Source organism: Myotis daubentonii, chromosome 20 (assembly GCF_963259705.1).
Source record: "Myotis daubentonii chromosome 20, mMyoDau2.1, whole genome shotgun sequence".
NCBI lineage: Eukaryota > Metazoa > Chordata > Mammalia > Chiroptera > Vespertilionidae > Myotis > Myotis daubentonii.
Window position 1 is genome coordinate 6,547,384 of NC_081859.1, and position 27,658 is coordinate 6,575,041.

Genomic DNA, 27,658 nt, shown 5'->3' on the forward strand with positions numbered 1-27,658 from the left:
TACACACTGAAGGGTCCCAGGTTCGATACCGGTCAAGGGCACATGCCTGGGTTGTGGGCTCGATCCCCAGTGGGGGGCATGCAGGAGGCAGCCAATCAGTGATTCTCTTTCATCCTTGATATTTCAATCTCTCTCTCCCTCTCCCTTCCTCTCTGAAATTAATAAAAATATATATATTAAAAAAAAGAAAAGAATTACAGACCAGGTCTGGCCAGCGTGGCTCAGTTAGTTGGCTGTTGTCCCCTGTGCTGAAAGGTTGCTGGTTCGATTCCTGGTCAGGGCACATACCCAGGTTGCAGGCTCGATCCTCGGTAGGGGGTGTGCAGGAGGCAACTAATCAATGTTTCACTTTCACATTGATGTTTCTCTCTCTCTCTCTTCTCTCCCTCTCCATTCTTCTCTCTCTAAAAATCAATTAAAAAAAATCTTTTAAAAACAACAACAGAAAAGAATTGCAGAATAACTCATCCAGTGCGGCCAGGCCATGTCTGAGTGCCCAGTAAGTGTATGTTAAAGCCTCAGATCCAAATTACAGCCTTAAAAATAACCAGCGATGTCTGGGTGAAATGGACAGGCCCTAAGAAACCATTTATCTCCTAGTGAAATGAACTAGGAAGGCGGGTGGTCAGGAACGAACTCGAGCTTCTGAAAATTGTCAGCGACGCCAGCCGCAGTAACTACCCAATTTCTGCAGGAGAGCAAGTAATTTAATCCCTTGGATGCGTGTTGGCGTGCAGGTACCGCGTCTGAAGAGAGATATGTCATTTCCACACACACTGTGATATTTGCCGTAGATACGTGGGTATCTGGTCATGGAGGAAACAAGTTGCTTTGCGGTGGCCTCGCTGTGCTTCCTAATAGCATCCTCCAAATATTTTATGAGCCAAATGCCCTGTATTTTATGGCCGCATAGAGGGTCCCTGACACGCCACCCCGACTGCTGCCTTACTTAGTAATTGGCATTTGACTAAGTGGGCGAGGACTCAGAAGCTGGAGAGAAAGGGGGCTTTCTCTCTGTCCCCAAGACCCAGCCCTCCCTGCAGGGGCCCATGCAGCCCTCCAGGGCCGCCCCCTGGGATTTCAGGAACCGGGATGCTGGTGGGAGTCAGCCAGGTGAGCGGCCCCGGGGCCTGGAATTGCACAATGTCGCTTTAGGATTTAGGAAGGACTGGCCCTGTCTTACCCATTAGCAGTTGTCTTGTCCCTTTTACTGTCCTTTTCAATTTACTGCGGACACGTCGTTGCTATCCTCCAGCGGGTTTGGGGGGTGATTTCTTGCTGAAGACGAGGTGAGCACACATCCTCCCGGGCACGTCTTGGTCAGCGTCACCGGGCCAGAGCAGGTCCACGCCGGGGGCCTCCCGGCTCCTCAGGCTCCTGCTTGTGGCAGCAGATGGCTTTGTTGGAGTCTCTCTGGTTGGCTAAAAAGTCACCCAGCCCTGGCTGGTGGGGCTCAGTTAGGTGAGCATCGTGCCCTGCACCGAAAGGTCGCAGGTTCAGTTCCCGGTCAGGGCACATTCCCAGGTTATGGGTTTGGTCCCCAGTACAGGGCATGTAGGAGACAGCCAAGCCAATCAATGTTTTGCTCTCACCTCTCTCTCTCTCTCTCTCTCTCTCTCTCTCTCTCTCTCTCTCTCTCTCCACTCTTCTCAATAAAACCATATATTATTATTTTTTTACATATATTTTATTGATTTCTTACAGAGAGGAATAGAGAGTTAGAAACATCGATGAGAGAGAAACATCGATCAGCTGCCTCCTGCACACCCCCTACTGGGGATGTGCCTGCAACCAAGGTACATGCCCTTGACCGGAATCGAACCTGGGACCCTTGAGTCAACAGGCCGATGCTCTGTCCATTGAGCCAAACCGGTTAGGGCCATATATTATTTTTTGAAGTCACACAAAGTCACGTGAACGGAGGCCTTGCACAGTGCGTGAGGCAGGCCACTGGCTGCTGCAAAGTCTCAGGCCCAAGGACCTGGCTTCTGCCTGCGTAGACGGTCCCAAAGGCCATGGAGGGAAACCAAGGGCTTTCAAGTCGACGGTGCGTGCGGGGCGCCTGCAGTTTCCAGGCCGTGCTTGCATTGCCTTTCGGGGGCCCTTTCAGTGGGGAGGGGGGACACAGGTCCAGCTGTGTGTTGCTGGAAGTGACAGGCTTTGTGGGCACACAGGGTTTCACAGGCGGCTTGGAATGGGAATCGAGAGAAAGGGGAAGCTTGCCTTTGGGACACAGCGGCCCAGGGCGTTGGTTACGGGCTAAGGAGCAGGTCTCTCCCTGACGCTGGGATTTGAAAGCCGCTTGCGAACTCTAAAGCGCCGGCAAATCAAATCTAAGTCGTCATTATTACTCTTTTTTTAAAAAAGAGTATATTTTTATTGATTTCAGAGAGGAAGGGAGAGGGAGAGAGAGAGAGAAACATCCATGATGAGAGAGAATCATGGACCGGCTGCCTTCTGCACGCCCCACACTGGGGATCGAGCCCGCAACCTGGGCATGTGCCCTGACTGGGAATCGAACCGGGACCTCCTGGTTCCTAGGTAGATGCTCAACCGCCGAGCCACACACTGGCCGGGCTATTATTACTCTTTTGATCATGGGCAGTTGTTGCCTCTCTAAGCAGTTAGAATTGTCAGTGTCATCAGAGAAAATAGTACGAATCTGATGGTGAAGCAGAAGCATAGGAATTTAATAGGTGACCCTGGGCGGGCCTGTCATAGGGAAGTACCCCTTCCTGCAGTGAGTCAGTCATGCCTCTAGAGGTTATGAAAACGGGGTGGGGGGGTGCAGGCTGCAGCAAAACTGTACGTGGGCGCAGGCATGTTTATTGGAACAAAGATCCCAAATCACCATTTGCCAGAACTCATTCCACTCCCCTCTCTCCGCTGCCCTTCCATCTTTTCCTTCTAGCAGATACATTCCTGGGATGGGAAGGCTCTTGCTGTCTACATGGGCCCGTTCACCCCCAGGACTCTCCTTTTTTTTTTTTTTTTTTTTTTTTGTTAACGTAAAACCCGCCAGCGATGGTGGCTAGTGCCACGGACTCAACGCTGCAGTCCATCGCGTCTCCAGTCTGTTTACTTGAATTTGTCTCCACTGTACGTGAACTCCGTGGCTCCGATCGCCTGGGGTGCTAGCTGTGCGTGAGCTGCGGGAGGCTGGGGACGCGCCGTTTTATTTCTATTAACGCCAGGAGAGAGGGAAAGTGAAAAGCGGTAACTAAGACAAACGGCCTTGTTATTGGCAGGTCCTCCTTTGGCTGTCAGCGAGCCTATTTCATTTTTCTGACTGTGGACTTTATTTTCTCCTTTGTTGTTTTCAGCATCTCCCTGTTTAAGACTTTACATGTCATGAAAATAGGCAGTGAGGGGCTTAGGAAAGAATAAAGATATTTCAGGAGAACTTGGAAACCCTATGAAGCAGGCGCGAGAAGGAAGACCTGGGGAATTTTCCAAACAGAATACCTTTGTTTTTTTTTGTTTTTTAAAAAATATATTTTTATTGATTTCAGAGAGGAAGGGAGAGGGAGAGAGAGATGGAAACATCAATGATGAGAGAGAATCATTGATCGGCTGCCTCCTGCCCGCCCCCCACTGGGGATCGAGCCCACAACCCGGGCATGTGCCCTTGACCAGAATCGAACCTTGGACCCTTCAGTCCACAGGCTGATGCTCTATCCACTGAGCCACACCAGCTAGGGCACCTTTGTTTTTTTAAAATAGGAAGTGAGGACAGTGACATGTGGGCTGTGGCTTAGCCCCTCAGATGTTGGGCCTTTGGTGGGTTTCCCTGGCTGCAGCCTGCCGGCATGCTTTCAATTGAGTGGTGGCAGCAGAGAAATTACAAACCTTCCTCGACTACGAATATGCCTAGGAGTCAAATGAGTGTGAGAATGAGGACGAGTAAATATTTCCAGAGAAATACAAAAAGAGAGTCAGTGGTAGTAGCATGCAGAAGGAAGAGTCTCCCTTCTCTCTTCCATTTTTTTCATTCATCATTCAGTCATCTGCCTATCTTGCCATTTAATTACCCATCCATCCGTCCCTCTTCCATCTCTCTATCCTGCCATCTACCCACCTGTCCATCAATCCACCCATTTGTCCATCCATCCATCCACCCATCTGCCCATCCATCATCCATCCATCCATCCATCCACCCACCCATCTGCCCATCCATCACCATCCATCAAGCATTGGTCCATTTACTAAATCGACTTTTGCTGAGCTCTACCCATGTGAAAGGCCAGCAGTAAGCACCGGAGGGATGCAGAAAGGAATCAGGAGTGTGTTCCTTCTAAGATCGTAGAGTTGGAGAGGAGCACAGAACACAAATGATTATAAAAGAGAGATAGTGGCGGGGGGAGGGAGGCATACATAGATGAAGGGCTGGGGAAAGCTACAGCCTTGGGGAAAAGGACTTAAGAGTGTGAGCGCTTGGGGAAAGGCATGGCGATTTCAGGCAAAGGCGTTTTCAAGTTTTTTGGAATAAGATTGTAAAGTATTAAGTCAAAACAGGCCACCCACGGTCACTCTTGTTTGTTGGTCAAGAATGGGATAATTTGGGGAAACGAAGGCCGTTCACAATCCCAAATCTGCAGGTGTCTTAGCCTTCTCCCGGATTATAAATAGAAAACCGGACTTCAAATCCCTCTTTTCTCACTCTTCTTCATGCCCATTGATATGGCTGCTGGATTGAAGTGTAAAATCACCCCCAGAGAGTACAGGGAGCTGGAGGGGAACAGAGGAGGTACACCAAGTACGAGGACAGGATCAGCAACCGGACACAACTGAAGGTCGGCCGCCGGGACTGCCCATTGCCTGGGCAGGTGCACGGAGTCTCTGAATGGTGTGGGCTGTCAGGTGGGGGGGAAAGCAAGCAAAGAGGTGCATTTTGCCCAGAGAGGGGTCCCCGATCTGTCCCACGAGAGGAATCAGGAACCTTTAAGAACAGAGTAGGTAGATCCGGAACTCAGAGCCACTGGACAACCCCGTACAGAGCATGGTTGGGTGGCCAGGGCAGGAAGGGGCTGGTGCCAGTCTTCATTCTGAGGCCTCTTACCCTGAGACCAGAAGCAAGTCACGTAACGGCTCAGAGCCCTGGGGTCCTTGTGACATAAGGGCCCAGGAGGAAGGACTGAGACACTGCGCCTGAGGGCCCTTTGTTCAACATGCGGAGTCAAATATCTGTTAACTAGAGGCCCAGTGCACCAAATGCGTGCACCGGTAGGGTCTCTAGCGGCTGCCACTGGGTATCCCCCCCCTTACCTCCCTCTTACATCCCCCTCCAGCGGGGGCCTCCCTCCCTTCCCCCAGACGGCCCCGCCCCCTGGTCGAACTCCCAGACAACTCCTGGTCAAGGGGACAGTTTGCATACTCCGCTTTTATTATACAGGATCATAGACAGACATACTTGGACATTTTGTCGCTGTGATTATCATGTCTAGCAGCACAGGTAAAAAATGCCAATTTTCTTTAAAAAAATTTTTTTTTTTTAGAGAACACTAATTATTTTACCGCTGACAGACAACATTACCCCTATGGTGTTCCGTCTGCGTCCAGTCCCGAGTGTGGAGGGAAAGATTGTCTGTGGCTAACGAGATCAGAGTCAGCTGCTTCCCTGTGGACTAGAGCCAACAAGACATCCCCCGCCCCCCTCTCCCCCCGAGAAGATACATTTCCAGCCAGCGGACGCGTTCTCAGTGATTAGACGGTCTGCCCCAGGACACTGTGAGTGCACATGCAATGCCTTCTGGAGTCTCTGAGGCTGGTGACAGCTCCCAGGGACAGGGTCCTGCAGGTGGTCCCAGGCCCGAGGGTGCCAGGCAAGGAGAACACTGGGCTTGCGCCTGGGCTCTGGCCTGGAACCCCGCCTGCCTTTTGCCAGATGCACAGCGGACCCCTGTGTCCCGTGCGTGCCCTTTACTGAGCTGGAGGATCCCCAGAGCAAGCAGGATCCACAGCTCCCCAAGTTCAAGTCCCCAGGCTCCGGGGAGCCACCAGGTTGCTTTCAACCATATGAAAGGAAGTCATGTTCTTTTGTTCTCTGTAGTGAAGTGGCTGAGGTCATAGGGCGAGTTAAACGTGGTTTAGGAGAAACTGTACCTACACGAGGTGTGTCTGAGCGATGAACGGTCTTTGCTTAGAACCCGGTAAAACCCCCACCAGTTTCCACACTCCATCTCCCCGCCACTCTCCGTATATGTCTGTTAAAGTCACGTCTTCTCCGAGGTTTTCTTACGGCTAAACTCAGCAGATGGGGGCGTTATTTGGGAATTCTTCTGTTTTTAATAAGCTTGCTTATGTTTCTTTTAAATAAAAGAGGGATTTTTTTTCTTACTTTCTGCAGAGACAGGAGAGAAGGGACGCTAATACGAGAGCTGGCCTGGAGCTGCTTTCGCTCCCGGCCTGTCCTATTTGCCAGCTAATGAGACAAATTGCAGGCTCCATAAAACCTGAAATAGCAGCTGCTTCATTTTCTCCCTCTCCAACTTTAAAATGATGACAACCTCGTCTGCAGGCGGCTCAAGGTGTGACTGGCCCGGCCTGCAGGAGCCCAGGGTCCTTTGGTGTAACCAGTAGCATATGGTTTTTCCGGAGGGGCTGGTATGACATATTTTAAGCACCACATTCAAGAACCGGACCGTTAGCGGTGCAAATGGAGCACGTGATTCCCGCTCACTCATTTGGCCGCTAATGAAAAGGACCCGGCAGGTGGAGACACGGCTTGCACTTCTCGCTGGAATAATAGCCGAGAGATGAAATTAGAAAAACGAATTGAGCTCAGAGGAAATTAGCCGCCAGCCGACTCGGGGAGCAGAAAGTTCTGTGCTGTTCTTTCGGCGATAAGAACGGAGGCACGGGCCCAGGCCCAGGTCCCCGCAATCCTGTTTCCTAGTTTCCTTTCTGGCCAGGAACGATCGTGCACGCAGGCTGCAGTTGGAGACGGGAGAAAGACACGCGGGCTTCTATGTTATAGAGGTTTGGAGAGTGTATAAAATTTTGCAAGAAAAAAGAAACAAGAACAGAAAAACCTGAGCCCGTTCCTGAGCAAACGAGTATGTGTTTGCCTTTTTCCTTTGCATTCCTCCTACATGCCCTCATTCCTGTATTGGACTGCTCACCAAGTCTACCCCCATCACTGCTGTAACGCGGCCTTTTATTAATTCTCACCTGAGGGTTTTTTTTTCCATTGATTTTTAGAGAGAGTGGAAGGGAGAGAGGGGGAGAGAGAGAAACATCAATGTGTGTGTGAGAGAGAGATACATCAATGTGAGAGAGACCCAGCAATTGGTTGTCTCCCACACGTGCACATGCCCCAACCGGGTCCCGGGGGGATTGAACCTACAACCCAGGTACGAGCCTTTGGCCAGGAATCGAACCTGAGACCCTTGGGAGCACGGGCCAGTGTTCTAACCACTGAGCACACCGGTCAGGGCTGTAACACACATTTTAAACCGCAAATCAGGGTAGAAATCTGCACATAAAAAGAGCCCATTTTTCGATGCCCTTTCGTGACGGTGATTTGTTTTTCTTTGAAGTGAAGGTGCGCCATGGCGGCCCCCGGGGCTGCCGGGAGAACATCTCACGTCACCTGCGGCTTTGGTCTTTCTCCTCCGGGGGGTGTGCGGGTTACCGTCGGAGAAGAGGGTGTTTGTTTTGGGAACCGGTGGCATTTCATCCAGACGTTTTTGATCCAGCCTCGCTTCCTCACAAACGAACTCCGCGGACGGCCTATTTATAATCCAGGGTTTGGGACATGAAGTGATGTCAGATAGGAAGTCACGGTTCATTACCGGTCCCTACCAGCCAGCTGTGTCACCCTGGGCTCCCCGTCGGCTTTGCTCTCTCCTGGTCTCGTGCTGTCTGCCGGGTGTGGGCCCCCGGATTTTCAGTGCTGCCCCCCTCCTGGGAAGGAGGGCTGTAACCACACGGGCAGCACGCTGGATTCCAGCAGCCCTGGGCCATGTCAGCGTCTGGGGCGCCCGGAGTTGGCTCCATTCCTCCTGGGAGGAAATGAATTAAGGCGCCCGCTAGAGTGAAGTGATGATGTTTGTAGCCGTCTCTGTGGAGTTTAGTGCCCATCACGGCAGCTCTGGCTCCGGGAACCACGCTTCTCTAGAAGAACCTCACTGCTCTGTTCCTAATATTTGAGCCTGTCAGTGATCCATCCCCAGTTTAACACACCCGTGCCACTAGCATACACTTAAAAAAATTCAGTTTTTATTTTTTAATCCTCACCCGAGGATATTTTCCCATTGATTTTTAGGGAGAGTGGAGACGAGAGGGAAAGACAGAGAGAAACATCGATGTGAGAGAGACACATCGACTGGTTGCCTCCTGCACGAGTCTCGACCAGGGCCTGGGCCAGGGAGGAGCCTGCCACCGAGGTACGTGCCCTTGACCGGAATCGAACCTGGGACCCTTTGGTTCATGGGCTGACACTCTATCCACTGAGCCAAACCAGCTAGGGCACTATTCATTTATTTTTAATTATAAATGTTTCATTGCAGAGAATTTGGAATATATAGACATATGTAAAGAATATAAAAATCAACCTTCAACCCCAAATAACCCAGTTAAAATTTAGGCAGATTTCTTTTTCTTTTTTTCTATGCACATGCCTCCTTTTTGTGTATTTTTAAAAAAGGATCATGCTATAATATACTTCTTGTGTTTTTTTTAGTTAACTATTCATGTGGGGAATTGTGTTGTAATCATTAACATTCAGTGCTAATAATTGATGCATGAACCATGTTGTGGCTTTGACCAAAGACACCCGATTCCTAGGGGGACAGAGCAGAAATGGTGGTGACTGGAACATCTGAGCACATTTTTTAAATTTTTATTGATTTCAGAGGGGAAGGGAGAGGGAGAGAGAAAAACATCAATGATGAGAGAGAATCATTGATTGGCTGCTTCCTGTATGCCCCGCACTGGGGATCGAGCCTGCAACCTGGGCATGTGCCCTGACCGGGAATCGAACCGTGACCTCCTGGTTCATAGGTCGACGATCAACCACTGAGCCACACTGGCCGGGCTGAGCAGATTTTTTTTAAAAAATATATTTTATTGATTTTTTACAGAGAGGAAGGGAGAAAGATAGAGAGTTAGAAACATCGGTGAGAGAGAAACATCGATCAGCTGCCTCCTGCACATCTCCCACCGGGGATATGCCCGCAACCCAGGTACATGCCCTTGACCGGAATCGAACCTGGGACCCTTCAGTCTGCAGGCCGACGCTCTATCCACTGAGCCAAACCGGTTTCGGCCTGAGCAGATTTTTTATGGTGACTTTATATATATAGGTGATGGAAGCAAGGTTTTCCTTGAGCTAATTATCTTTAAAAGAAAGAAAGAAACAAACAGAGCCCTGAACTCTTCGTTCCTTGACTGAGTGTCTGCTGAGGCCTTCCTGTTAGTAGGAGGGAAGAGCATCTCGGTGGTGACCGCAGACAGTCTCCTTGCACGACACCGCCCTACGTCAGCAGTGGCTGCTTTTCCGTGTTCTGCTTCCCCCGGAACCTTGCTCTTCCTCCCGGTCCCCAAACCCTGGGGAAGTCCGGGTGGCACTTGAGAGTGTGACACCCACAATGTGGAGGCCGTTTGTGAATGAACCACCGTGGGGAGGGAATGCGCGGGATTTCTGACGGGGCGGCTGTAAAGGTAGGACCATTCATTGGCGGTCGGATGCTCATGTGTGCCTGTGAGAACGGATCCTCCCGCCTGTCCTATTGGTCTCTCGGGGCCGTTCCGTGGCGGAGCTGCGATCCCGCACGTAAAACGCTCTGTGAACTGTCGAGCTCTTATGCGTTAGTGTTGCTCACAGAAAAGAAAGGGAATCGGAGTTTTTAAAGACAGCAGAAAGCCATTTCTGGGAGTTTTTGTTGGTTTGTTTCAAGCCACCCATGAATTGTCATGCGGGCTGTTTCCATGTAAGTGTTTGTGCCTTGGAGGGGGGGGGAGGGTTTGTTACCATTTATTTATTTATTTTTAAACCAGAAAGAGTCTAGAACAGCTGTTCTCAACCTGTGGGTCGTGACCCCTTTGGGGGTCGAACGACCCTTTCACAGGGGTCGCCTAAGACCATCGGAAAACACATATATAATTACCTATTGTTTTTGTGATGAATCACTATGCTTTAATGATGTTCAATTTGTAACAATGACATTGGGGGTCACCACAACATGATGAGGAACTGTATTAAAGGGTCGCGGCATTAGGAAGGTTGAGAACCACTGGTCTAGAAGTTCTGGATTTAAACGTGGAAGGGAGCTGAGAAGTCATCCAGTTGCCTTGTTTAGGGATAAGATGCGAAAAGCCTGGAAGATGCAGTTATCTGTCCAGGGTCGCGGAGCTCGGCTAGACGGGCAACCTCATTTGGCTCCGTAAGGATTTGCTTTAGGAAAGAACCGCATTTAAAAGGTGTGAATCCGTTCTTTTATTCATCCTTGCCGTCTTCCTTGACTCACCCGGTAATCCTAAAGTTTCTATCAGCTGGGACATGCCCAAGCCACCATCTTCGCGTTGCTGGGAGAAGTCCTTGTTCTCCGATGAATGGTTGCCTGTGCTTGCTTTATTTCGAGCAGATGCAACGGTTTATTCTGCTTTTCCATGTCATACTGTCATCCTCTGGAGTGATTTCGTTACGTTAGCGGGCCATGCTCTTATGAAGCGGTACCGTGAGACCGGAGTGAAAAATCGCTTTCCGAGTTAGCATCGTTATCAGTTTTATTGGCCCTGAAACGGAGTGGGAGGATCCAGGAATGATGGGGTAATCAGCGCGAATTAAATCCCCAGGGAGCTCACATCAGTCCCGGCGTCAAACGGGGGACGCCATGACTTCCACATCTGTGGCCTCCATCCACTTTAATCAGGTCTAAATTATGCTGTGAAGACTTCGTTGTGCTACATTTCCTTGCTCAGACATAGCAGACGTCATGTTCATCTCTGGTTCCTTCTTGAAACGTGCACACATTCTCACTGTTTCTAGGGAACAGTTGCCTAACTTGATCGCCATCCAAATATTCAGAGTTGCTGTTATGTCGATAACTAATAAGTATAATATTATCACGGCGCAGTGTTCAGTGTGTACTCTGGGTAATGAAATCCAGAATACTGAGCCCTCAACCCACATGGATAAATTCCATATTCCCCAACTCACTGTTGTGTCTTCACAGAACTAGGTTTAAGTGGTATCTCGTTAGTATAAATTTGCTGTAATAAGCAGTATTGCGCTATTGGTGTGGCAGAAATATTACTATAATAGTGAGCCCCGTCTTCGCTGTATTTCCCAAGAGACACTGCTTTTGTAGTGAAAAATCTGTTTAGCCTAATAAATGGTAACAGTAATCACCTTCCCTTTCTTCCCCCAGATATCTCTTTTTAAAAAATATACATTTTTTATTGATTTCAGAGAGGAAGAGAGGGAGGCAGAGGTAGAAATATCAGGGATGAGAGAGAATCACTGATTGGCTGCCTCCTGCACACTCCCACTGGGGATGGAGCCCGCAACCCGGGCATGTGCCCGACCGGGAATCGAACCCTGACCTCCTGGTTCATAGGTCGACGCTCTACCACTGAGCCACGCCGGCCGGGCCCAGATACCTCTCAGATATGTAACCGTTAATACACTGAGTGGTCCAGCACTCAGTTCACAAACAAAATCCATTTGGAAACCTTTGATTTCCCTTGTCGAAGTGTTTGTGTTCGTTCCTACTGAAAAATTTGTCTTCGTCTGGTTCTTGTGCTCTGAGCTCTTTCTCCCTGAATCCTCACAGCCTTGGTGTTTTCTGTTTGTTTGGTTTGGGTGCGACTCACTGGGGCCCAGGTATGGACCTGGCCTTGCGCCTGCATCGGGGGTTCCGTGGAGCTTGACTGCTCGCCCTGAGAGCGGACACTGGGGAGTTTTCCAAGGAACCGGCTGCTGTCTTGGTAACGAAGACCAGAGCTGTCCCTGCTTGCTGCCCCTCGAGTCCCCCTCCAAGCTGGCGTCTTAAGTTAGAGAAATCAGAGTTCAGTTCTCTGGAAGTGTATGTTACCAGCTTACGGCTTAGCTGTTGGCTAAGTGAAGCACTCCGTTGTTATTCTTAAAAGTCAACAGTCCTTTGCAAAGTCACTTAATTCTGGGGCAGATGAGGGGGAAAATAGCTTGGATATTTTTGGAAACGACGGTGGCTCTCGGAAATGAGGGGATTGCCTTTTTATGAAGTTGTACTTTTTGGTTCTTTAGGGAACCGATGGATAAGGAATACCCTACATTTATTGTGCACTTACCACTTGCCAGTCATGCATTATGTGTGTTTCCATCTCTCTTACATTTCACAATAGAGAAAACAGACCAATAGGAGTCTCTCTCTCTCTCTCTCTCTCTCTCTCTCTCTCTCTCTCTCTCACACACACACACATACACACACACACACACTCAGAAGGAATTGGCTCATGCATTTATAGACGCTGGGAAGTCCAAGATCTACTGTTGGCAGCTGGAGAGACCCAGGAGAGCCGATGGTGTAAGTTCCAGTCCGAGTCAAGGGAAGACGGATGTCCGGCTTGAAGTCAGGCAGGCGGAGAGAGTGTATCTCCCTTCCCCAGCCTCTATTCTGTGCAGGCCCTCAACGGATTAGCTGCGGCCCACCACATGCGGGAGGGCAGTCTGCTTCACGCAGTCAACCACTCACATGTTAACCTCACCCAGAATGGCCCTCACAGACACCCCAGGGATACCGTTGGGTCAAATATCTGGGCATCCCATGGCCAGCCAAGTTGACACAGGAAACGAACCATCACAAAGACCCGCTCTTGTCTATAAGTGCTGCGCTCCATGGCATTCAGGAGCAAGTGCTCGGGGACGCCACTTCTGAGGACATTCAAATGGAACGTCCCATCCTCCATCTGACCCCCAAAATATACATGTTGGAAATCACTCCATGAACGCCTCTCCCTTCCCCAGGCTGTGGCTACTTGGATCCAAAGCAGTCACAGAATTTGAAGAATGGGAGGGAGATGGCTCGATTTCAGGACTGCAGGGTCCTAGGATAAGATTGTTCGGTGGGCAGCAGGCATGTTACTCTCCACTCCTCTTCCCCAGCCCCGAGGCCAGCCCGCCTCCTCAGTGGACACGTTATCTGATGGGCCGCCCATCAACATTACAGAAAGACACGAGGAGAACAGCTCCACAGAAAAAAAATGGCCCAGGCTGGGACCCGATCCGCTTGGGGGCAGTTTGCAAAGTGGAATCGAAGCTCTTTCAAGCCCCAGAAAATTACTATCTTGCTCGATGGGATTAGTTGTCCAAAATGAGGAATATTTTTCTCCTTATGCCGCCCCGCCTTCCAATTGCTTTCTTTTCACTGCTGGTTCTCATGCCCCCCTTCGCCAACGGCTAGAGCCCACGGCCAGCAGCACCCTGATCATCAGCACAGGCCCAGGCAGGGACACAGAGTCAGGGGGTAGCTATGGTTACGTGAAAGCAGAGACTGGACGGGGATGTCCTTTTAAAGGGGCAGGGATATGGAAAGGAAGAGTACGAATTAGATTCACGGGGAAGCTCTGCTGTTCTCACATCCTGATCTTCATCATTTATTTATTAGGGCAGGGGTCATTTTTCTGATAGATTTGAGGCCGGATCTTTATCTCTCCCTTGACTTGTCTGTTCTTCTCTGAGAGAGAACAGTTTTGCGGCCCAGGGTGGTGAGGGCCTGTGCCCAGGACCCGGCAGTCAGCATGGCTCATGTGTTCGCAGGCGGTGACTGGTCAGAAAGCACGTGTTGGGGCAGGAGGGGGTGGGCACAGACGTCTCAGCCGAATCCCTGGCATACACCCACCTCTGGCCCTGCACTGGAGAGGGAGGAGGAGGGCTGGGGTGCCTGGGGATGTGGATTGGAAGAAGGTTGTAAAAAATGTGAAGAGAGCAGTCCATTCAGGTTAGGAGAGGAGAAGGTGTCTGTGCCTGGGGGGAGGGGGCATATCACACCTCCCTTGTCCCTGGAATACATAGGCTTTAGAGGTTATCGAAGCGATAGGGGAGGGGGGAGGGATGTTTGCCTGATGAGTCCAGCAGAGGAGATGTTGTATGGCTTCATCCATCCACCCATCTATCCTCCATCCATCCATCCATCCATTCATCCATCATCAATCTACCCAACTATCCTCCATCCATCCATCCATCCATCATCATCCACCCACCCACCTATCCTCCATCCATCCATCCATCCATCCATCCATCCATCCATCATCAATCTACCCAACTATCCTCCATCCATCCATCCATCCATCCATCCATCATCCACCCACCCACCTATCCTCCATCTACCCATCCATTTATCCATCTATCCTTTATTCATCCATCCATCTATCCATCACCCACTGATTCACCCACCCATCCTCTATCCTTCCATCCACCCACTTATTCTTTATCCTCTTTCCCTCCCTCCACTCATCCATTCATTCCTCTTTTATTAGCAGCACTGGTGGGATGTGCACACTCACAACACACCATGCCGGGTGCCGAGGAGGTGAGGAGGTGAAGAATAAGAGCTGGTCTCCTCCTCCCAGATTCACAGCCCAGTGAGAGAGACAGCTGAGTAGACCAGCGGTGACAGGGTGAGGAGCACCCTAAGAGGGGTGAGCCCTGGGTTAGAGTGTCTATTTTTGGTACCTATTCCGTGAGGATGTGTCCATTGGCTGTGTAAGAACTAAGAGGTGAGCTACCTTCCTTCCCTTGGACAGGGCATTCAGATCTTATGCTCACGGAGGACCCTTCCTCATGCCTGGCTTCCCATCCAGCCCAGGACAGCCTTCATCTCAGCCACCTGGGCATCTCCCTCACCCCGACCTCCAGTCAGGTGACCTGAAACGGAAATGCCCTGTACCCTGGTGCCCTCCTTGCCCCTCCAGTACCCTCATGCCCTCTCAGGCTCATCGCCTCTTCCCCACCCCACCAGTCGGCCTCCCGGGCCCACGGGCCTGTCCCCTGGCTCCACACTGGCCTCCTCGCTTAGCCTGGCTTCTTGGGATCACCCAGTAGGTCTCCAGCTTCCTTTTCCAACTCCATTTACTCATTCAGCAGACGCTGATGGAGCGCTCCCTCTGTAGGATGTTGTGAGAGATTCTGGATGCCATGATGGGAAGGTCGCAGGACCTGTCCTTGAAGGGCTCACAGCCCGGTACGAGAGGCGGTCCTTCTCCCACTACAGTGGGGCCTTGACTTACGAGTTTAATTCGTTCCGCGACCGAGCTCATTAAATAGCTCGTTAACTCAAATTACTCTATCAACTCAATGCAAAAAATCGGCAGAGACACAGGCTGGTATCTCAAAAAACTCGTTAGTCGGGACACTTGTAAGTCAAGGCCCCACTGTAGGTCAATGCAGGACTGTGTTCATGGCACAGCGGTGGGACACTGGGGGATGGCGGGGCGGGAGGGAGTGTGGGGTTCAGGAAGGCCTCCTAGACCTTCAAGGAGGACCTTGACCGAGGCCTGGCAGACGGGGGTGAGAGACAGGGGGCAGGGGCAGGGGGGAGGCTGGCATTCCCAGCATGCCCCTTCCGCACACCGTATAGCGATGGAGCCCACTTTCTGCTCCCTGGACATGGGCTACTGTCTTGAGCGCAGGCCCTCGCTCATGCCATTCCCGTTAGAACGCCGGCCAGGCCTCCCTCCACAGCTGGCTCTGCCTGTAGAAATCTCACCCGCCCTTCAAGGCCAATCTGTCTCCTCGCTCAGTCGTCAGCATTCCGTCCAGCTGTTGAGGCAGTTCCTTTTGTGGCTTATGTCACCTCCCTCCTTGAAAAGCGACCTCGGTCATGGAACTGAAACGCTAATGAGCTGTGCACTAGACGCCTACGTTCCTGGCTCTCTGGTTGGTGTGGTTGGGTGGGTGGGCCATGGTGTCGGGGAGGACACAGTAGCTGCCACTTAGCTGGGAAGACCCTCGGCGCTGGAATGTGTCGGGACACCTTTTCTTCTCTCTGTCCATGTAGGCTTCGATGACCTCCAGGTGTGCGCTGACCCCGGCGTCCCCGAGAATGGCTTCAGGACGCCCAGCGGAGGGGTTTTCTTCGAAGGCTCCGTCTCCCGCTATCATTGCCAGGACGGATTCAAGCTGAAGGGCTCTACGAAGAGACTGTGTGTTAAGCATCTCAATGGGACCCTGGGGTGGATCCCGAGTGATAGATCCATCTGTGTGCAAGAAGGTAACGTGCTTACACCCACCCCCCTCCCCTCCCATGGAAACCTCTCACGTGGTCAGTGTCTGCCTTGTGGCCAGCTGGCGTTGCCATGGCTGCCGGGGTCCAAGGCTGCGGGTGCCAGAGGGGTCCGTGCCTGGGGATGCTGTCCTCGTTTCAGAGCTAGTCCTGCTCGCTGACGGAAAAGCACGCGTGTGTGATGAGGGCCGGGGCACATCCATTCATCTCAGCGTTAGAAGTAATCATCTCCCCTCTCGATCTCAATGACCATCCAATTCATCACCGTTGTTGTCGATGCAGGAGAGAAGCTCAGATCAGATTAGGGCTGTTTATTACCGGGCTGCCAACTCCACACTCATTTCCATGTTACTCCATAAAAAGCGCAGTAGATATATTGGGGAAAAACTATATATAATGATATAGACAATGTCTGATTCAGAGGATTAAGTCAATTACTACTTATCAGTTCTCTGTTAGACGTGATTCATTGAAGGAAAGGAACTACCGTGACAAGCAATGACAGGTTGACAAGGGAGACATTTATTCTAGCAACCACCCCTCAATTTATTGGTCATGATAAGATATTCTTTCTTTTTCCTTTTTTTTTTAAAAAAATATATTTTTTATTGACTTCAGAGAGGAAGGGAGAAGGAGAGATAGAAACATCAATGATGAGAGAGAATCATTGATTGGTTGCCTTCTGCACGCCCCCTACTGGGGATCGAGCTGGAAACCAGCTGAGCCACACCAGCTAACTCTTAGCTGTTAGTCCCAGTGTTTGCTTAGGGGCTGTGTAAGCGGGGGTGGCCGTGTTGGGTCAGTCCTCTTACTATGCAAAGTGAAATAAGGCCACGTGTTTCCAAAGGACCGGCATCCTGGTCCAAATGGTATGCTCTCATTGTATTTTTTAGAAAGCTTAGGAGAACAGGCATTGCCTTTCTAAGTATGAAGGTCTATTGATTTTTAATATTAATGGTAATTTTGTTGGCCTTTGAGAGTTCTGTGTAAAGAGATTGCCTTTGTTGCCCTGCTGGTGGAGAAAATCATCGTTGCCAACGTCCTAATAACCGTTCTCTGTTCCACGTAGTTTATAGGGGGGGCGGGGACACCCAGAAGTGTATGCCCTGGGTGTCATGTAGCAGCGAGGAAGCTGAAATTTTTCCCCCCTTGATTTAGAAATAGCTTTTACTCCCTGATCAGAATTAATGCTGGGAAGAGTAAGGGCTGCTGAATCCATTTGTATCCCTTGTCAGGTCATTCTTAGAAGGCTAATGAATCCTTGTGTGGTGGTAATAGTAATCACAATAATGAATTAGCTCATTTTTATAGGTTATTACGGAGTAAAACTTCATGCTCGCGATCTCATCTGATAGGCAAAGGCTCCCCCACAAGATGAGTCGTACTGTTCTCATTAGGAAACTGCGGCTCAGAGAGGTTCACCTACTTCGCCAAGGTCACACAGCTGATGAGTAACTGGCAGGGCTGGAACTGCTTCTCAGCCAGCATTCCCCCCTCCCTCCCATACAAGGTCACGTCTAACCTTCTTTGTGTCGCCAAAGCCCATTGTAATCAGTTATAAAACAGCACAGTGTCACTGTGAATGGCATCATCCAAGTTCAGGGTGGAAGGGATGTATAGAAATCCTATGATCCAAGTCCTTGTTCTGGTTTAGTTCTGCCTGAGATGCAGATGCAAAGAAATTAAGTTGATGTGCTTTGCAATGCTTCGTAATAGGAAAGTGCTCTACAAAAGCCGGGTGGTTAGTAGACGCTCGTTTTCCTGTTTGTTTACACGGATTCCCTCTCTCTTATTCCCCACTTCATTCTGCCGCATGTCTCGTCCATCTTCCTTCTCTCACGGCCCCTTTACTCCCATCGAAACTGGTTTATTCGCAGTAAACTCGATGCATAGAAGTTTGGACTCACGGGATTGATAATACGGGCACTGGATGAACTTCACGGCACCCAGAGCCTCCAACCCAGAGACGCACAGGGAGGTGTCTGCTTCTCCGAGCTGCTTCCCTGAGACCAGAGCCTGCCGATCCCTACACGGGGGTGGGGATGCTTGTAGTCCAGGGAGCAGGGGAGGTGGCCAGTAAGGTGGAGAGGAGACCCTGGAGTTGGCAAAGGCCTGAAAATATGCCCCGTGGGCACAGGGCTGCCGATGTGAGTACAGTGACCAAAGGCCAGGTGACAGCCGCCATCCAGGCCTCTTCCTTTCTAAACCCACTCAACTGGGTCTACTGGGGTCACTTTCCCTGGGTAAATGCAATCTATATTCTATATAATAAAAGCCTAACATGCAAATCAACCGAACAGTGGAGTGACTGGCGGAACGAACGGTTGCTATGATGCACACTGACCACCAGGGGGCGGAGGCTCAATGCAGGAGCTGCCCCCAGCCCGCAGGCCCCATGCCAGCCAAGACATGTGCGAGCCCCCCACCCCCCCGGATCGCCCCACTGGTTACCCCACAGAGGGAGGCAACTGGCAGTGGCGGTAGGGGGCAGGGCCAGCGAGTGGGTAGCACCAAGCTGGCTAAGGTGGGTGCCAGCAGGGACCCACTGATTGCCCTGCTGGTCATCCCATAGATTGGCCCTGATCTCCAGCCGGGCCTAGGGACCCTACCCATGCATGAATTTCATGCACTGGGCCTCTAGTACGATATATAAAAGCCTAAGCAACTGTTACAACCCGTCTACCAGTTGCTATGATGTGCACTGACCACCAGGGGGCAAACACTCAATGCAGGAGTTGCCCTCTGGTGGTCAGTGCACTCCCATAGCCAACCTCCCACAGCCCCTCCCACCAGCTGACCAACCTCCCATGGCCCCTCTTCCCCCCCCCGCCCCCGCTGGCCAGCCCCGATGGGCCCCACTCAGTGTGGCCAGGCTGAGGGACCCCACCCATGCACAAATTCGTGCACTGGGCCTCTACTCCTTTCATAAGAAAAGATGGCCATGAAGGAAGCTTGACTCTACATGAAGGCCCTTTACAAACACTTAACACGTCAAATCAGAACGTGGACAGATAAGTCCCAGCTGCACACCCCAACAGGGGCAGGGGCAGCGTAGCCGTGAGTCAGACTACAGTGTGCTCGGGTAGAGAAGTCGTATTTTTTTAAAAAAAAAACCAATGGCCCAAAGCGACTAAAGTGAAATGAATTCACATCCATTTGTGTTATGAACAGCCGGAACCTTTTCATTATCAATATTAATGGGAAGATTTCATTACTTAACCATCCCTGGGTACAGCTGGGATGCAGACTACATTCGGCAACCAGGGCATTCGTTATACTGGCTGGATAGCAGTTTTGGATTTTGGTGTGTGTGTGTGTGTGTGTGTGTGTGTGTGTGTGTTTAAAGAGACAGAATAAATCATGGCACATGGTTCCTGGGTGGGGTGAGAGCCTCCCCTGGGGTATGAGACAACGTTCCACAGCTCCCAGGCCCCTCGTCCCTGAGGATTCTCACTCCTGGGGAGGGTGTTTGGATATTTGGAAGGTCAGACGCCTCTAGCTGGAGCTTTCGCCTCTGGGTGGACTCAGGGTGTCCCTTGAGCACCTTGGGGTGCAGAAACAGAACTCCCCTTTTCCTCTTTGACTTTGCCCCTGGAGTGGCCCTTGAGGAGGGAGGGAGAGCGAGAGCCATGGCACTGCCGTTCCCATGCAGTGGGGTTGTCTATTGCGGGACTGTTTTCCCCTCAGCGCTCTTCTCTGTTCTCCTCACCTTCTCCCTCGAGCAGCTCTGCGAACAGTCGCTGGTCCCACTGGTTCCTCGCTGGGAGTCAGCTGCAGAGAAATCCATGCTAAGCCAATAAGGAGGGATTTGGGGGACGCCGGAGTCCACAGGTCTCACAGTCAGCCTGAGTGGGAATCTTCCAGAACGGGTTGCAGACCAGCTCTGGGCGCTGGCGTAAGGCTATTAGCAGAGCGTCGGTCGCCCCCAGAGCCCGTGGTTTGAGCACGAGCTGGCTGAGCCCAGGGCTTTCCCAGGAAATCCGTCCTCTGGTTGGCGGACAACTCCTTTTGGGTGGAGAGGCGCGAAGCAGGCTCCGTTCCCTTTCCAGATGAGAAAGGAGGGGGCTCAGGGAGACTCCCTTTCCCGCGGTCTCAGGGCAGACTTGGGGTTCAGACCCAGGCCTGACCCCAGGTGAGGTTTCCCAGGGAAAGGGGGGCGGGGGGCGGCTGATACATCATCGTGGCCCAGACCCAAGCCCATGGGGGAGGCATCTTGCTCAGCCAGGGAAGAACCCCTTCACACGGGGCTCTGGTTCCCAAAGCGGGTGCCACGGAACTGCCTGCACCAAGGACTTGCTGGAAACACAGTCGGGCCTCCCACGTTAGAACGTTGACAGTGAGGCCAACGGCTGCATGGTTTTTATTTGTTGTTAATCCTCACCTGAGGGTATTTTCCTATTGACTTTAAGACAGACTGGAAGGGAGAGAGAGAGAGAGAGAAACATTGATGTGAGAGAGATACATCGATTGGTTGCCTTCGCACACACCCCGGCCAGGGGTGCGGATCGAGCCTGCAACCGAGGTACATGCCTTTGACCGGAATTGAACCTGAGACCCTTGAGTCTGCAGGCTGACGCTCTATCCACTGAGCCAAACCGGCCAGGGCTATCTTGTACATTTTTAATTAAAAGATTTCAACTTGACTCATGAGCTAAAGGTGGCCATAAGGATGGGAGATCACTCCTTTATTCATTGAGACTGTGGGTGGTGCAGGCATTTTTCAAAAGCAGGTGAGTCATACTCATCTTTTAGAGTTACTCCTGTGGGAAAGTGGGTTGTCTCCCAGCGCAGACACGTCACCAAAACAAAATAGATGCTTTACACACGTTTTATTTATAACCCCTTCCTTCTCATGTGCATTTTCTATCATCTAAAATTTCTTCCTTGGTGCCTCAGACGAGTTATCAGAAGCAGCAGCCTGTGCCCAGGAGGGCAAGCATTTGCACGCCTCCCCCTAAGATATTCTCTCCTCGTTTCCCATCTTCTGAGATAAGGGGGAGCCAAGGGGTGCCCCTCCCTGCCTCCAGCATTTCTTCTTTGTGCTGCTTGTCATAGGAGTCACTGCCTCCCTACCCTCCCTCCCTTGTGGCTTCGGTGTGCGTTTGGTTTTTGCTCTTAAAAAGATTTCTTTCGCTTCAATGTGGTCACGACTTGAAAGGAGAGGGGAAAAAACATCCAGCGGAAATAAGTTCAGGTCAGAACGGGGCAGTTGCGGCAAGATCAGTGGTAGAGATGATCAGCGATCGCCGTGGTGAGGTGACAGCCGACTGCAGTTCTGGGCTGGTCAGGGCTCCCCAGTCAGCCTGGGAGCGTTCTGTAGCTAATGAAGAGCTCCCTGAACCCCACGATGGGCCTTAGGGTGCCAGGCCTTGGGTGCAGAGCTGCCTCCCAGCCCGCACAGATGGAATTCTGTCCTTTCTATTTTTTTTTATTTTTGAAATATATATATATATTTTTTAATTGATTTCAGAGAGGAAAGGAGAGGGAGAGAGAGTCAGAAACATCAATGATGAGAGAATCGCTGATCGGCTGCCTCCTGCATGCCCCCCACCCCGGAATCGAACCTGGGACCCTTCAGTCCGCAGCCTGACGCTCTATCCACTGAGCCAAGCCGGATAGGGCTGCAAAGCACTTTTCTTACCAGACCCAGGCCCTCTCCTGTAGGCCCTGGCTGGGTGGGACCAGCCAGGCGGGCTGCATGGCGCTGTGTGCACAGGGTGGAACTGGATGGGTAGTGCTGGTGGATCCCCAACTCTGGTCTTTCTCCTCGTATTTACAAGATCGTCTATCAGCTCCGCTGCCCGGATCCCCGCCCACTCCGTCCCTCTACCCGAGCCTCTGGGGCTCATCCGTGGGACCCGAGCCGCGTGATCAGTGAGAGCCGTTTGTCAAACCCGTCCTGGTCCCCAACCATGAGCTTCCTTGTGACGCCGTGAACCGCAACCGTTTTACGTTCCAACGATAACGAGTCCTTTTCCCACGACCGCAGACTGCCGCATCCCTTTCGTCGAAGATGCGGAGATCCAGAACAGGACCTACAGACACGGAGACAAGCTGAACATCACCTGCCACGAGGGGTTCAAGATCCGGTACCCCGACCTGTACAACCTGGCTTCCTTATGTCGCGACGACGGGACGTGGGACAACCTGCCCATCTGTCAAGGTACGTGATGGAAGCTGTCATTCCCGCCTCCTCTTCTCCTCGCAGGCGGTGGTGTAAGCGTGCGCAGGGTTCTCTAACGCAGCGGTTCTCAACCTGTGGGTCGCGACCCCTTTGGCGGTCGAACGACCCTTTCACGGGGGTCGCCTAAGACCATCCTGCAGATCAGATATTTACATGGCGATTCATCACAGTAGCACCATGACAGTGAGGAAGTAGCCACGAAAATAATGTTATGGTTGGGTCACAGCATGAGGAACTGTATTGAAAGGGCCGGAAGGTTGAGAACCGCTGGTCTAACAGACAGGAAAGCAAAGCCACCCAGGCCGCCCACAGGGTCCCGCTGTCTCTTCCCCTTGATCAGCAAACTCCCTCCCATCATTTCCTGGCGTTTTCTCCAGCTCCGTACACCAGGTTTTGTTGGTTTGTTTGTTATTGTGGTTTTTTAATACGTTTTTATTGATTTCAAAGAAGAAGAGAGAGAGAAACATCAATGATGAGAGAGAATCACTGATCGGCTGCCTCTTGCATGCCCCCTACTGGGGATGGAGCCTGCAACCCAGGCATGTGCCCTTGACCTGGAATGGAACCGTGACCTCCTGGTTCATAGGTCGATGCTCAACCACTGGGCCACGCCGGCTGGGCCGTACGCCAGATTTAAAGTTTAAATGGGAGCTAGGCAGTTCGTTAGCATGTTGGATGTCCCCTCTACCGGGAAAACGAAAGTAGGGTAAGAGTTACGAGGCCCAGAACTGGACTGTGGACACGGTGATGAACTGCTGTGTGCTTAATGGAAGTAACAGAACATCTGTACTTATTTCAGTGGTGGTGAGAATATATTTCAAGCCCATCTTACGCGGCTACTTTCTCTTAATAATGCTGTCCCTTTTTATAATGCATGAGGAACAGAAAAATAATCAAATTCAAATTCTGTCCAGACCACATGGTGAATATTTATCCTCTCCCCTGTGTGTGTGTGTGTGTGTGTGTGTGTGTGTGTGTGTTTAAATTAGCCCAGACTGCCATGCAGGGCCCTGTTTCTGCACCTCAGCCCTCGGGGTCACATTAATTCTGATTTTTACTTTTCGACACGTGACTCGGACCGAAGGACCAAGAAGCCCAATGCATAATTCAGAGTTCGAGGCCGAGGGAGAGCAAGCTTCCTCGCCCCAAAGTCACTAGCACGTTCCAGTCGAGACGGATGTTAACTTGGTGCTTGGAAACCGTAGTCGGCAGGCCCTGACATTCCTTCGCGCACCCCGTAGTAGGAGATCAATCATTTTCTTATGAGTCGCGGCCTAAGAGTCACAGCCCCGTAAGAAACAAAGGCTTCAGATAGCGACAGAGGCAGCCCACCCTCGCGCTCCGTGGTGTTTAGCGTGTTATATGTCGCGTTTTCCAAGGAGACACACGACTCAATTACACTTTCAGAGACAAATCCACAAAGCCAGCAGCTTGTTCCCAGGTGGGGCTATTTATTCAGATGAACTTTATTCACCACGAATTCGTTCCAGTCCCCGGGGCCCCTCGGAGTCATGGCGAGAAAGTGACCTCCGACTCCGGCCACTTCTTGCTTTGATATTTTCTATTTGTTCTCCTGCTCTTTCTCTTTCCTTTTGTGTCACTTAAATATAATACACTTCTTTTTTTTTTTAAAAAAAATATATTTTTATTGATATCAAAGAGAAAGGGAGAGGGAGAGAGAAATAGAAATATCAGTGGTGAGAGAGAATCCTTGATCGGCTGCCTCCTGCACGCCCCCCACTGGGGATCGAGCCCGCAACCTGGGCAGGTGCCCTGACCAGGAATCGAACTGTGACCTCCTGGTTCATAGGTTGATGCTCAACCACTGAGCCACGCTGGTGGGGCTACAATATGCTTCGTTAGGAGCCCTTTTTGCCCGCAAAAGGCTGTCTGTCCCCTGCTCTGCCTGGCCACTCTGTCCCTCCCCTCCACCGCCCCTTACTCAAACCTCAGCCGAAACATGGCTTGTGGAGTTCTTGGACAACAAAAGAGCTGGCTGGCTGCTCCTGGGAGGCCTGGTTCCTCCAACATCAGTGTGACCCACAGCCCCCCTCCTTCCTCCTCAGAGCCCTGTCCCCACAGAGACAGTGCCCCTGCTCTGTGCCCGTCCTCCTCTCCACCCCCTGGCCTCGGTGATGCCCCGGCTTCCTTAGGCTGCCTACCCGCCTGGGCATGGCACGAGCGATGAGGACTTGGGCTGCCTTAGACAGCCTGCCACCCCTCGAGCCCCCAGGGCGGGTATAACCGGCCCTGAGAGTGCCATTTGCTCTGTCACTTTTATCTGCACCTGTAGACCCAGGAGCTAACGCCCGAGGAGCCTTCTCTCTAGTCTCTAGACGTGCAAACGGAAACCCTCTTGAATCATTGAGTGGAAGCCCATTTCTCCCTGTTACATTGAGACAGGCTGTCCCCGACCAAGAGGGCACGTCACCTTCTCCGGTCAACTGCACGAGTTAGAACCCCTTCCATCTCCTTCTGGGGCGCAGGGAGGGGCTGCTCCAAGGCCACTGTTTTCCGTGGGAACCTTGTGTTTCGGAGAGCGGTGTCCCCACGCCTCCTGCTCACGGTGAGTCAGGGGAGTTCTTACTTAGGGGAAGGCAGTTAATCAAGGGGGGGAGCTTAGCGCTATAGTGCCCATTGGTCTAGGGCAGTGGTTCTCAACCTTCCTAATGCTGCGACCCTTTAATACAGTTCCTCACGTTGTGGTGACCCCCAACCATAAATTTATTTTCGTTGCTACTTCACCACTGTCATTTTGCTACTGTTATGAATCGTCATGTAAATATCTGATAGGCAGGATGTCTTTTCATTGTTACAAATTGAACATAATTAAAGCATAGTGGTTAATCACAAAAACAACCTGTAGTTATATATGTGTTTTCCGCTGGTCTTAGGCGACCCCTGTGAAAGGGTCGTTGGACCCCCAAAGGGGTCGCGACCCACAGGTTGAGAATCACTGCTCTAGTGCCATTTGCAACTGTAAAATCAAATTTGCGCATCACAAATAGAATAGGCAGGTCGATGAGTCTGAACTTCATAGAAAAACATTTTATTGATTTCAGAGAGGAAGGGAGAGAGAGAGAGAGAGAGAGATGGACACATCAATGAGGAGAAAGAATCATGGATCGGCTGCCTCCCGCACACCCTATCCTGGGGATCGAGCCCGCAACCCGGGCAGGTGCCCTTGACCGGAATGGAGCCGTGACCTCCTGGTTCCTAGGTCGATGCTCAACCACTGAGCCACTGAGCAGGAATCTGAACTTTTAGGAACAAGGTGTTCATGGCCAGAGGTGGGGGAATCCGAGAGCGGGGTTTATCCCTTGGGTGGACAAGACGACCGACTGAGACTTCCGCCTTTCGCTCCCCCTCTCCCCAGGCTGCCTGAGGCCGCTGGCCTCTTCCAACGGCTATGTGAACATCTCCGAGTTCCAGACCTCCTTCCCGGTGGGCACGGTCATTGCCTACCGCTGCTTCCCCGGGTTCAAGCTCGAGGGGTCGGAATATCTCGAGTGCTTACACAACCTTATCTGGTCGTCCAGCCCACCGCGGTGCCTTGCTCTGGAAGGTAACACCTCTTGCGCTTCTGGAAGGTGAATGCGGGATGATTAGAGCGGGCGTCTCCATGGGAGGTGCAGAGCGGAGAGCGGTGGCCGATGGCCGGCCCTGACTGTTCACTAAAGACACCCTGTGGCCTCCATCCGGAACCGAGGCAGCCAGCCCGCTCGTCTGCCACGAAGCCACACTTACAACCAGACATGATACCTGCTTTCCCCCCCTCTCCCCTCGCACCCCGCCCCCCGTCCTCATCCTTAAGCTTAAGTAGTGGTTCTCAACTTTCCTAAGGCTGCGACCCTTTAATACAGTTCCTCATGTTGTGGTGACCCCCAATTTCATTGTTACAAATTGAACATCATGAAAGCATAGTGATTAATCACAAACACAATATGTAATTTTATATGTGTTTTCCGACGGTCTTAGGCGACCCCTGTGAAAGGGTCGTTGGACCCCCAAAGGGGCCGCGACCCACAGGTTGAGAACCGCTGGCTTAAGGGCTAAGAGAGAGAAGTTCCCAGCATCATCCACCGTTCAACTGCAGAATATTGCAAAGCTAAACGAAACATCTTCAAAAATTAGTTTTCTCTGCACCCAATGGAAACAGATGGTCTGGGGGCGCCATTAATCTCACCCCTCGTCTTGTTAAGGTGCCAGTGTTTCTTCCTGTCCCCAGGCATTTGGTGGCTTTGCGGTAAGTACTTTCCGCGGCCAGCCCACGCACGCAGAAGCCTGGGACGGAGAGCTCTCTCCTCCTGTGCGTGTTCAATAGTTGCGACTTTGGAGCGTGGTTCCGTGATAATCACCAATCAGTGGTGTGAGGTCGGGGGGTGGAGGGGGGGAGGGTAAAGGACGGTGAGGGGGATCAGGCAGGCCAGTGTCTGTGGGTGTAGAGCCCTAACGACTTCCACCAGGCAAGCTGGCCGTGCTGGCTCAGCCCTGGCTTTCATTCGGGTTTTGAAATTATGATCGAAGAGAACAAACACCCATTTGTTTCTCGGCATCTATTGAATACTGTAGGCGGGCGGGGGTCTGTATGGGGGAAAGAAATGAGAGGAAATTTCCAGTCGAGAGGCCATACAAAGCCTTTTGGCAGCCTTTCTTGGGAAACAAAACAAGACGGGAGGTGGCAACAGGCGCGTTCTTACAAGCAGCGTTTCTCCGGTGTACACCTCTGTGCCGAAGAGGTCAGAGGAGGGGGTGGGGGGGTGTCTCGGCGGGAGGCCTCTGGAGGAGGCTTGGAGTGGGGGTGGCTGAGCCATGGTGCCATCTTGGCCAGGAGGCGAGGTGGGAGGGGAGAGGAGCCTGGTGCTCCAAGGAGACAGGATCGAACCTGGGCCATTCATTTGGCCATTCCCCTGGGCTGGTAAGTGGAATCCCCACTCGCCCCTCCTCTCACTCATCCCAAATCCCCTAGGGCAGCCGTTCTCAACCTGTGGGTCGCGGCCCCTTTGGGGGTCCAACGACCCTTTCACGGGGGTCGCCTAAGACCGTCGGAAAAACACATCTATAATGACATATTGTTTTTGTGATGAATCACTATGCTTTAATGATGTTCAATTTGTGACAATGAAATTGGGGGTCACCACAACATGAGGAACCGTGTTAAAGGGTCGAGGCATTAGGAAGGTTGAGAACCACTGCTCTAGGGAATCAGGACCTACAGCAGAAATGTCCGATAAAATACAAGCTGCAGGTTAAATCTGAATTTCACACA

At 51.5% G+C, this 27,658-nt stretch overlaps 1 protein-coding gene across 2 annotated transcripts in view; it reads left to right on the forward strand.

The window, feature by feature from the left end:
• SUSD4 (sushi domain containing 4) overlaps nucleotides 1-27,658 on the forward strand; it is a 61,017-nt gene that overhangs the window by 23,921 nt on the left and 9,438 nt on the right. Inside the window, exons 3-5 of one of the 2 annotated variants that reach the window (XM_059677415.1) lie at nucleotides 15,981-16,193; nucleotides 22,195-22,368; nucleotides 25,766-25,954. In XM_059677415.1, coding sequence (XP_059533398.1) covers nucleotides 15,981-16,193; nucleotides 22,195-22,368; nucleotides 25,766-25,954 — 576 coding nt within the window. The remainder of the gene's footprint in view (nucleotides 1-15,980; nucleotides 16,194-22,194; nucleotides 22,369-25,765; nucleotides 25,955-27,658) is intronic. The other variant, XM_059677414.1, reaches the window with a different exon arrangement.